The sequence below is a fragment of the Dama dama genome, chromosome 24 (genome assembly GCF_033118175.1).
Source record: "Dama dama isolate Ldn47 chromosome 24, ASM3311817v1, whole genome shotgun sequence".
NCBI classification, from domain to species: Eukaryota; Metazoa; Chordata; class Mammalia; order Artiodactyla; family Cervidae; genus Dama; species Dama dama.
In genome coordinates this window covers 53526987-53539617 of record NC_083704.1, presented here as the reverse complement: position 1 = coordinate 53539617, position 12631 = coordinate 53526987, and the positions used below count along the sequence as shown (strand labels likewise).

Genomic DNA, 12631 nt, shown 5'->3' with positions numbered 1-12631 from the left:
TGCTCAAGAAGATTGATAAACATCAAAGTACATCTGTCTATACACCATGTTAAGAGCAGACATATGAAAACAAAACACTAAACCTATATTGAAAAATTACATAGCTTTCAATCATGTTGAAAGACACACAGGCACAAAACTGCTTTTAGAACAAGCAATTCCTCCTGTAAGATTACTATCTTCAAGGCAAGTCTACAATGGCATAGTCCTCTGACCACTTAAGAGGAAGAAAAAGTTGTGAATGAAGGAGGAATAAAGACTTTATCCATAAAAATGACAGAAAAACCCCTCCAGTCAGACGCTTTCTCTCTTTAGTGCTGCTGAAGGGCAGCGACGTCAAGCAGGACCCCTACTCCTCACAAAGAGAAGCCACTGAAGAACCTCACCAAGTTCACCAAACGACGAAGACCATCATAGCGGTCAAAGAGTTCCAACACAGCCCGGAAGGAGAAGCAGATTGAGAAAAACATGGTAGCATGGCAGCATCCTGAGGCATGCGAACACTCCATTAGCCACAGTGTGTAGTTCACCACATCAGACAGAACATTGTGGGGATGCATGCAAACCTGCAAAGGATAAAAATAAAACACAGTTTTTTACAACTAGGGGGAAAGGAACTTCCAGAAGGTATAAAAAATTCACCAGTGTACATAGGTATCTGCAAAATACAATAATCATTCCGGAGTAAGTCATTCTGATTTAAAGCTTAAGCTGCAAATAAAATTTTATGACAATCTATTTCAAGGCTGAAAACAATCTAAATTTAGAGAAATGTTTAAATTCCACCTAAGCTTTCCGAGTGTCAAACTTTGCAAATATTTATATCCTTTAATGCTCACAACGCTCTGTCACACAGGTATCAGGATCACCACTTAACTAATGAAGTAGCTCAGAGATGTAAGGGACTTTCCCAGGCTGATAAAAAAGTTGATAAAAGTAAAAAGTAACTGAGCTGATAAAAGTAACTGAGCCCTCTGATACTGAAGTCTACAAGTTCAGTATCCGTTCACTCACTGATTTGTTCTCACAAATGGTGCTGACTCCTGTCAGACAATGAATTCTGAAGCATTACCCAGGTTTGTTTGGCACTTTTTAAAATCTTAACCACAATTAATTCTGTACAAATACAGATCAGGTTACTACTCTCAAAAGATTACGTATCTTTGCAGAACGCTAGATCTTAAAGAGTAAAAAAATTAAAATCAGAAGATTACCCCATTAATAAATTTGCACAGAAGAAAAAACACACCACTCAAGAGGAATTTACCAACTTCACTCTACCAGAAAAGCTACAATCGCATAAAATATAGAAGAATGCTCCAGATATAGAAACAACAAGGGTTGCTGTGGTGTCTAGGGATCCATTTCTTTTCTAATGTAATCCACTTACATTAAAAAAAAAAAAAAAAAAAAAAACATGAAATAAAAAATCTTAACTGGAAAAACAGAAAAACCAGAGGGGGTACCTCTGGAGCCCTATGAACAACTGGAATGATTTTACTATCTCTACCACAAACTATCATGTTAACATACACAAAGCATCATCTGTTGTTCTTATAATCAAAAATGCAAAATGTAACTCTACTGAGGGACACCTGAGAAGAGCCTGAAAACAGAATGCTCAGTAAAGATCAGACATTCATGTTACTTGCTCCTTTCATTAAAACCTAATCCAACTATTTAATTTTCTTATCCAAAAGCTTTTCTGTGAATGCACGAGAGTAGTCCCCACCCTATACCATTCCCACACATCTGAATGGACTGGACTTACTCTTTCCATGGCATCCTGGTTGTAGGACAGGTAATACAAGCACATTGATACACCAGTTGCAGCCATAGAAGGACGAGGAATTTCCAGTAATTTCTGTACTCCACCGTGCGCAACAAATTCTGTGGCAAACTTATTGTGGAGCAGGAGAGATGCTAGGTGCTACACAAAGAGGATACATATTACCATGGAACAATCTAGAACAAATCTCTTCACAGAATATTAAGTTGCTAAATACAAAGACTCCTTAGAAGTAGACAACCACCCCTTCAAAACAGAAGTAAAACCAATACTGCTTAAGGGAAACAAAAAAATAAGCAAACAAAAACTTTAGAATTCTGTAACATTCCCTCCTAATACCAAAGGTTTTCGTGAAGGTGAAAAACAAGAAATGAAGAATACTACTGTACATTATAACACACTCCTATAATTGTTTTACTATTACATAGTTTCCCTAACCGATTTTTGTCACCCTTTCCATTTTAATCCTTTTAAACATAATCAGCTCTATGTTTTAGCTTTGGCTCAGTCACTGATTCACCCAAAACTCTGCTTTCTTTTAAATTGATACTTGATTATATCCTCAAAAACAATCTTCAGTAAATTATAAAAACTAGTACATTTCTGGTACTAATCAGAATGCATTTTAAATAGACTTTACTACATTTCATTAAGTCTATATTAGACAACTTTCTGTTGTCTTTTAAGTTTTGCTACCTTGCTATCCGATTCTTACTAGCCTCTCTGGGTGGACCTCAACTTATGAGCAATCTAAGGGCAGGCAGTGCAATGCAAGCAGTCGGCTATTCAATGACTTTGAATCCAGGCCAATATGGATGCGGCCTCCAGAGAACTAGAGCTCCCCCTCCTGTTTCTCACACCAAAGTGTCTTCTGGGTCATGAGACAGGCAGCAGGTACAGACAAAACAATACAGATTTGTAACCGATACTTGTACAAATTTCACCAAGGTCAATAGGTGTGTACCCTCTTCAGAAGTTCTCTCAACACACAGACTCGGACTAATCCTTATATATAATTCAAACCCCTTCCGGGTTTACTTTTCCTGTCTGATACACAAACCTCTACCACCCAAACCTTTCCCTAAGAAACAGCTAAACCATGTATGGTTCCCTCCCTAATACTCAGGCCATTGCATGTGCTTTTTTCTCAAAACCACTACCATAAAGTGGCAGTTCCACTGCCAGAATCAGCAGTAGGGAAAACAGAGAACAAACAGGCTCAATCTTGACCAAGAACCTTAATTCTAGTTGGCTCAACACAGCCCATAACCTGGCTCACCTCACTCTTGTGGGCAAAGACTCTGTTTTCACTCCTTATACTGTACCTCAGTATAAGGTCTAGTTCTTAATTTTTTAACACATTTTGTTTCTACTAACTTCAACACTTACCCCTTCTCCTGCACAACTGAGTCTTCCCTTTGAACAAAACCGTACACATAACTTTCTACACTTTTTATTTCCCCATAAGAAGGATCTCTTATCTGGTTTTACCCTGTTCATCCTTATTTCATTTTCTCTAATCCCTTATATGATTCTGCATAGAAACAGGTGAATAATGGCACCCATTATAGGTTCTCATACAAAGACCTACAGAAATAGCAACTGCCCAAAGCCTTTCTTCCACTATTTCCTTTTCAAGACAGGATGCTGCATATGAAAGCAATACCTTGGGCCACTGGAGACAACTCTGACCTCCAGCTTCATCCCACTGTTCAAAGTAAAATCATGAGTTTGCACACTTTATACACACACACACAGACACACACACTGCATTCCACACACGTTACTCCAATTTATGTCTGATCTCCTCCAAACTTAAAATTTCTGGGGTCTGCAAGTCAAATTTCATCATTTCAATTTAATTCCAATGCACTTTGGAACTGTGCTGGCCCACACAGTAGTCACTGGCTACAGGTGGCTAATTTACTTAAAATTAAGTTAAAAACTCAGGGGCTCAGTGGCACTAGCTACATTTCACATGCTCGTTTATGGCTAGTAGCCGCTGTACTGAAAAGCACAAAGAACATTTCTATCATCACAGAAAGTTCTATTAGACAGTGTAGCTCTGGAATATCAGGAATGAAATTATACCTTGAAAGAGTGAGAACATCATCTCTTTTTCAGAGGTTTTGTCTAGAAGCTACTATTTCTCAAGGAGAACAGACCATTCCTTCCTTTGTGCCCCAATACTTCTGTCACAACATCTATAATATCTAAAAGAAATCATAGGCTTACATACCTTGCTCTCTCAACCAAATGATAAGCAGCAGAGACTTAATTTATCTGTCTAATCCTATAAGTATCACAGAACAGTACTGTGTCCATTAGTTACCTGTTAGGTAGAACTGTAATAGCCACAATGTTATTCATTCAACTTAACCTCTCTACCTTCAGATTACCTTAATTATCATAAAGAGGTATGGATAACTGCCCTCCTATATTTAGCCCCTTTGCAACCTAGAAATTCCTTTACTTTCACAGAATTTGGGTATGCCTCTATTTCTTTGTTCATTTTCTGATTTATACTTTATCTACTCTAGATAACCTAACATCATACAATATGTATACAGTTAAACTTGGTAAGCCTCAACTCTATTTAAACAAGAAATTTTCATTTGTTACTACTGACACATCTGGTAATAGAAACATTCTAAACAATAAAATCCAGAGATGTTATATACCAAAACACATAGACAATCCACATTAATTAAATGCTCAGTAACTAATATTTTAAAGAACTTTACCTTGAGTGCCTCAAATGTAAGCAGGACATCATTAGTCTGTTTTAAGTCAATGTAGAACATCATCAACTCCCGTGACCCAAGCTGCATGAATATGGGAAGTAACTGAAATGAACACCAAAGACATGTCTTAACATTTGAATTTATTTTCACATATTTCCTGACAGAAGACTAAAGAAATTCTTCCTCCCTCCTTTATAAACATATAAACACATTTTGTTCGAAAAGACCTTATCAGGAGTGACTTCCATAAGACTTAACCAGTTTGACACAGACTTTTCTGTATTAGAATGAAAACACATCAATGTATAATATGCCACCACAAAATACCCCAGAAATAAACACAGTAGTCTTGAAGTGTGAACACTACTTTTCCCAGTAAGCTTACCTCCTGATATTCTCCTAAAGGGGTCAAATACTGGAGAATAAGTCGCTGCTCAATAGCAGGAGTCATAGGATAAAGGGTATAGTTGGTGCCAATCACCCAAGGGGACATTTCTGACCAGCTGCTATTGGACAATTCAACAAACATGCGGTCTGGATCAGACGAAAAACCCAACTTTTGCTTGGCTTTCCTGAAGCTCTCTCTGTCAGCCTGTTTTGTTGACTTGTTTTTCCTCAATGCCCCTTCTTCAAGTTTGGTTGCTGAGTTCACTCTGCTACTGGTCTTGTGGCCTGACTCAAGATGAAAGGAGATCTCCATGTCTCCAGAAGCTTCCTCTTGTTCGCCATCCACTACATCTACAGCCATGTCGCCATAGTCCATATCCACAGCTTCTTCATCCAGAGGCAAGAGGGGTTCAGAGGAGAGCTTTCGTGGGCTAGGACGCTTGCTTTCTTGCCTTGAAGTTACTTCCTGAAGCTGTAGCTCCCTCAATCTTCGAAGCACTAATGCCACCTATCAACAGATATTGGAATTAAACAGGTTTATCTCTTCTGTATCTTAATTTAAACAAGTCAAGTAATTCTTTCTTCCATTTAAGGATACTCAGGCAGTTATCTCAATGACTGGTAAGAGTACAGATCTGACAAGTATGTTGACTTGATTCCTATAGCTTGATGAAATATAATAATGGCTAAAAGTCTCATTCCCCATAAAATTTCCAGGAATCCAAACCAGAAGATTTACAGATAAAACCTAATTCACAACACATCTGTCTGGATCATGCTGGACCGGACCATCACATTTGAAGGGGCAGACACTAGGTATATTCACAATTTTTAACATGTGTCTTTGAAAATCAAACACGAAGGTTTTTCAAACTTTTATCTGTATTCTGTTAAATACTGTCATCCACATTACACATAATTACATAAGCTATTTTTCAAGTTCACCTCTTATGTTTTCCTTTAGATACTCATTTTTTGGTCCAATCAAAAACTGTAGTATTATGCTTAGTTTTAAAAAAAAAAAAAAAAGAGTGTTCAGGCCTGCAACTTATTTTAAACTGCATTTAAAAAAACAATGGTGAACAGACAGAAAAGAGGGGTAAATGGACAGATGAGTACGTCATAAATATAAACACAGTAAATGCTCACAATCAATGTAAGTGGTCTATATACAGGTGTTTGCTGTAAAATTGTATTTTGCTATATGTTTGAAATTTTTCATAATCCAAATGTGGGAAAGTAAGAGGGAATGGTCCTGTTTATCCGGTACAAACTATCATGATCTTTGACAAAATGAAAAACTGCTATATTAAAGTTAAAAAAAAGGTACAGTCAAAACTCTTACATAAGGTAGGAGCTGAAATACTGATATTATAGCTATACTTTAGTACAATGAATACGAATGAGATCTACTGACTCAACTTCAAATAGCAAGAAAGAATGAGTGAATATACTATCTTGCGTGAAAAAATCATTCTGACACGGTCCTTACCAGCTGTGAATTTTCATCCCTGTAGTTGGCAGCAATGTCTTGATTTTCCATAGCACCTCCTAACAGACCAGTAGAGTATGTCCTCAGTGGCTGATCAGCCTCTCGGGCCCATTTGAAAAGATTCTCAACAATTCCTTCCTTTAGTAAAGGAAATGAAATAGTACAAATCAGGTGGGTAAAGATTTCATAATTCAAGATATAAGCAATGACTTCAGTTTATAAAAAAAAATTTTAATAAAATATTTCAATATTGCTCATAAGATTACAAAATGTAAGCAAACTAAATGTACTATAGAAGGTGGTTTAAAATAACTGTGCATCTGTGAAAGTCCTATTTATCCACTAAAACTCAAGCTAAAGATCAACTATCACATAATGTAGCTATTAAGACCCAAAAGGTTCCATAACCAAACGGGGAGCACTGAAAATTCTATGTGGCTCTTTGAAGTTCACAATGCACAATTAACATTATCAATGTCTAAGAAGTCCTCCATAAAACAAGTGTTTAAACTCCACATATCCCACTCTTATTTTTTATTATGAAATAAAATACATAAACATGTACAGTCCAAAGAAAATGAAAATCACCTCTGTGATTTACCAATGAGTTTAAGGGCTTCCCTGGTGTCTCAGATGGTAAAGCGTCTGCCTGCAATGAGGGAGACCCAGATTTGATCCCTGGATCGGGAAGATCCCCTGGAAAAGGAAATGGCAACCCACTCCAGTACTCTTGCCTGGAAAATTCCATGGATGGAGGAGCCTGGTAGGCTACAGTCCATGGGGTTGCAAAGAGTCAGACACCACTGACAGACTTTACTTTCACTTTCTTTCACCTTAAGAGAGAGAAACCGCCCATCTGTCCTTCCCTATATCATCAACCTCCTTCCTCTCCAAAGGGTATCTACCTTCCTAAATTTTAATAATTTTCTTGTAGAGCTTTTGTTAAATGTTATAGGCTTTGAACTGTATAAACTGTGTGTGTCACATGTATTTTCCTGCAACTTGTTTCTTTTACTCAACATTATGTTTTTTACATTCATCTATACTGTTATGCTCCAGTACTCTTGCCTGGATAAACCCATGGATGGAGAAGCCTGGTAGGCTGCAGTCCATGGGGTCGCGAAGAGTCGGACATGGCTGAGCAACTTGACTTTCACGTTTCACTTTTATGCATTGGAGAAGGAAATGGCAACCCACTCCAGTGTTCTTGCCTGGAGAATCCCAGGGACGGGGTTGCACAGAGTCAGACACGACTGAAGTGACTTAGCAGTAGCAGTATACTGTTATGTGTAATTGTCACAAACAGTACCCAACATAAGACAGGCTTTACATACAATTTACTTAATCCTTGTATCAACTTTGTATGATTGGGCAAAGTATTATATTTACAGACGAGAACACTGTCACAATGAGGTTAAGTAACTTACCAAAAGTCACAAAACTAGTAAGTAGCAGAGCTGGGTGGGGTCTTATCCCAGGCAGCGTACTTCCAAATGCTCTTCACCTCCATGTTCTGCTGCTATTTTGTTCACTTAACTTTTACCTTTTTGTGTGTGCAAATATGTCCCTAGAGTAGACACCTAGGAACAGAACTACTAAGTCACAGGTGTGTATGCTCAACTTTACTAAAGGCAGCCAAACCATTTTTCAAAGTGATCACAACAATTCACATTTCAAACACTGAATAGTCCATTTTTTTAATACATCTTTACTAAAAGTTGACCACTATCAGACTTTTTACTTTTTGTAGTACAATGGGTATGAAAATTTAATGCTTCATTTAATTTTAATTTTCTCATTTACTAATGAGGTTTAGCATTTTTTTTCATGCCTTGTGATCATTCATACTTCCACCTTCTGTGAAATACCTATGTCTTTTACCAGTGTTTCATGATAAGCACAACTTAATTTTATGTAATCATATATAATAGTATTTTCTTTTAAACTTTGTGCACTTTATATCTTAAACTCTTCCCTAAGGTCATGGTGTCATTCTCCTATATATTTCTAAGTTTTAAACTTTCTTCAAAAAAGTTATTAACACTCTGAACAATACACTGAGAAATTTGGTTTTAAAATACTTACCGATGTGAAAACAAACATATCATCTACTTCTTAAGTGTCTTTCATTCTTCTTTCTGAACATCACAAAAACTTTAAGTACTAACTCCAACTATTCCTTTCCATTACATGTTACCCAGAATTTGTTCCCTCTTTTGTCCCCCCAAAATTGTAGTCATTATTTCTAGGTTTACAGACGTTCTCTGAAGACACTTTCTACTATGGCCTCTACTGATGCTGTGGCAAAACTTGCTGTGAATTTGCAGGAATCTTTTTTACTCTAGTTGCTTTTAAAATCTTTTTGTCTTTGGTGTTCTTTTTTGGGCTTTCTGAATCTGAGTGGTCGTGTCTTTCATTTATTAAGATCCTAGCCTCATCTCTCTGAATACGGCCTTTCTATTCCGTGTGTACATGTGTGTGTGTGTGTGAGAGAGAGAGAGAGAGAGAGAGAGAGAGAGAGAGAATCTGAGTGGTCACATCTTTCATTTATTTATAAGATCCGAGCCTCGTTTCCGGAGAAGGCAATGGCACCCCACTCCAGTACTCTTGCCTGGAGAATCCCAGAGATGGGGGAGCCTGGTGGGCTGCCGTCTATGGGGTCACACAGAGTCGGACACGACTGAAGTGACTTAGCAGCAGCAGCAGCAGCAGCCTCGTCTCTCTGAACACTACCTTTCTATTCTCTGTGTGTGTATGTGATCTTTGTGCCCTCACGGCACAGCATGTGGGATCATAGTTTCCCAACCAGAGATAAACCTATACTTCCTGCAGTGGAAGCATGGACTGTTAACCACTGGACCACCAGGGAAGTTCCTTCTATTCTTTTTCTGAAATTCCTTTTAGATACATTCAAAATTTTCTAATTCTAGTCTCCATATCTCAACTTCTTTTGTAATTTTCTTCTCTTTTCTAAGCACTTCATTACTAACTATCCTGTCAGATATTCAAGTTCATTAATTCTATCAGTAGCTATGTTGAGACTTTGGTCTACGTCTATTAAAATTTAAAATTCAATAACTGGAATTTTTATTTCCAGTAGTTCCTTGATTCACTTTCCAAATGGCCATTTTTTCCAGTCTTAGAATTTTGATTCCTCTTTTTTTTTTAACACTCAATAATTTTTAACTATTTTAACCATTTTAAGTGTGCAATTCAGTGGGATTAAATACATTCACAATGTTGTATAACCATTACCACTATATTTCTAGAATTTCATTATCCCAAACAGAAACTCTTTATCCCAGCTTTCAATAATGGATAGAACTGAACAGAAAATCAACAAGGAAACAGAGGAGCTGAACAACACTGAAAACCAATTCAATCTAAAAGACATATAGCGAATACTCTATCCAACAAGAGCAGAATACACATTTTTCTGAAGTACAGGTGGAACATTTCCCAGAATAGACAATATGTTAGGCCACAAAACACATCTTAATAATTTTAAAAGGGCTGACCTCTTACAAAGATTTTTTTTCAATGGAATGAAATGCGAAATCAATAACCCAAGAGAAAACTGGAAAATTCATTATGTGGAAATTAACAGTCATAACCAACCAACGGGTCAAATTAGAAATCACAGTGAAAAATTAGTACCTTGAGATTAATGATAACAAAAACACAGCACACCAAAACTGGTGGGATGCTGCCAGAGCAGCGCAAAGAGCAAAATTTATAAGTACATAAAGTTAAAAAGAAAAAAAGGTCACAAATTAATAACCTAATTATATACTTCAAGAAACAAGAGCAAATAAAACCCAAAGATAACAGACATAAAAATAATAATAAAGTTTAGAATGGAGATAAAATACCAAATAGAAAAATATAGAAAATTAATGAAACCAAAAATTGTTTTTTTGAAAGGATCAAAAAAAAATTGACATAGGGCTTCCCTGGTGGTACAGTGTTAAGAATTCACCTTGCAAAACAACGGACACGGGTTTGATCCCTGGTCCGAGGAGATCCCACATGCCGAAGAGCAACTAAGCCCATGCACCACAACTACTGAAGCGTGTGAGCCCTAGAGCCCAAGCTTTGCAACAAGAGAAGCCACCACAATAAGAAGCCCGGGTACTGCAACAAAGAGTAGCCCCGACTGGCCACAACTAGAGAAAGCCCAAGAGCAGCCACAAAGACCCAGCACAGCCAAAAATAAATAAGGAAATTTTTTTTTTAACTGACAAACCTTGAGCTAGACTGACCTCAAGAAAAAAGAGAAGACAAATTGCTAGAATCAAAAATCAAAGGGAAGGCATTATCACCAATCTTACAGAAACAAGAAGGATTATAAGGGAACTCACTGGCAGTCCAGTGGTTAGGACTCTGTGCTTTCATGTTTGAGGGTACAGGTTAGGTCCCCGCTCAGGGAACTAAGGTCCTGCAAGACATGTGCTGCACAGTCAAAAAAAAAAAGAAGTGAGGGAGGATTTCAGGAGAATACTATAAACAAAAAATTTAGTAACTTAGGTTAAATGGACAAACTTCTAGAAACACAACCTACAAAAACTGACTAATGAAGAAACAGAAAAATTGAACAGACCCATAACCATTAAGGAGGGTTAATGTGTCATCAAACCCACCCCAAATAGAAAAACCTAGGACCAGAGGGTTTAACTGGTAAATTCTACCGAACATTTAAGGAATTAATACCAAGCCTTTTAAAACTTTTCCAAAAAAATCGATGAAAAGGGAAAACTTCCCAACTAATTCTATGAAGCATTACCTGATACAGCATTACCCTGACACAAAGACAGTGCAAGGAAACTAGATATCCCTTATGACTATTGGTGCAAAAATTCTCAAAAAATACATGCAAAATGAGTTAAACAGCATTGTGAGAGATTACTGAATATACCACAACCAAGTGAATCTACCCAAACGCGCAAATACGGTTCAAAATGCAAAAATCCATCTATGTAACAGACCGCACTAATTGAATTAGTGTGAATTAATTTTTGTGAATTAGTAGAAAACCACATGACAGTGTCAGCTGGTAAGAAAAAATAATTTCACAGAAGTAAAAGCCCTCTCATTAAAAACCACTTCATAGGGCTTCCCTGGTGGTCCGGTGGTTAAGAATCCACTTTGCAATGCAGGAGACACTGGTTCAACCCCCGGTCCAGGAAGACCCCACAAGCCGCAGAGCCCATGTGCCACAACTATTGGGCTCTAGAGCCTGTGAGTTGCAACTACTGCGCCCACGTGACTAAAGCCCATGCTCCACAACAAGGGAAGTTAACTGCAATGAGAAGCCTATGCACCGCAACAAAGAGGAGTCGAGGAGTCCCCTGCTCACCTCAACTAGAGAAAGCGCATGCAAAGCAACAAAGATCCAGCAAAGCAAACACACACACACACACACACACTTCATAAACTAGGAAGAGAAGGAAATTTCCTCAACACAATTAAGGACAGTTATGGAAAAAAAAAAACAGAAACAGAGCTAACATTACATGCAACAGTAAATTAAAAACTGACAGACTTTCTCCAAAGGTTTAAGAACAAGACAAGGATGTCTGCTTTCACCACTTCTATTCAACATAGTTGTTGTTATTCAGTCACTAAGTTGTGTCCAACTTGCAACTGGCAAGAAAAAGAAATTAAAGGCATTTATTTTGGAAAGGAAGAAATAAAATTAGCTCTGTTCACAAATGACATGATCTTATACATGAAAAACTCTACAGATTCAACACCCCCCGCCCAAAAAAAAACTTGTTAGAACAAATGAATTCCCAAAAGTTGCAGAATACAAAATCAATACACAAAAACAAGTTACATTTCTATGCTAGTGATGAAAAATCTTAAAAGGAAACACATCCAATCATTATTTAACTGCTGACTCTTAATCATGGAGGATTATTTGCTGGGATACTTTGTGATTTTTTTGTAAACTCACTTTTCCTGAAAATCGTTTTTTCTGTGAGAATCCCTTCTGGCCTGGATTATGAGAGCTTCCCCCCAAGAGGAGTTTTATATTTGCTTCTGCCAGACAACCAAAGAACATCACTGATCCAGAACAATGTTGTTACTGTTGTTCATCGACTCTGGGGTTGCCAATCATATGACAAAACTTTCAAACATATACCCAAGTAAGTCCCATGCCCAGAATTTGTCAGAGACTACCTGCCCTGCCCCTTAGACTGAAGTCAGAGACTGAAA

At 37.5% G+C, this 12631-nt stretch overlaps 1 protein-coding gene across 3 annotated transcripts in view; it reads right to left on the bottom strand.

Moving 5' to 3' along the window:
* The window catches only part of DCAF1 (DDB1 and CUL4 associated factor 1), a 95785-nt gene that overhangs the window by 36834 nt on the left and 46320 nt on the right, over positions 1-12631 (bottom strand). For all 3 annotated transcript variants that reach the window (XR_009690370.1, XM_061128485.1, XM_061128484.1), the window contains 5 exons: positions 6413-6550; positions 4919-5428; positions 4534-4635; positions 1772-1930; positions 387-566 (listed from right to left, as the gene is read on the bottom strand). Coding sequence is in view for 2 of the 3 variants with exons in the window: in XM_061128485.1 (XP_060984468.1) it covers positions 387-566; positions 1772-1930; positions 4534-4635; positions 4919-5428; positions 6413-6550 (1089 nt within the window). In the remaining variant the exon portion in view is untranslated. The remainder of the gene's footprint in view (positions 1-386; positions 567-1771; positions 1931-4533; positions 4636-4918; positions 5429-6412; positions 6551-12631) is intronic.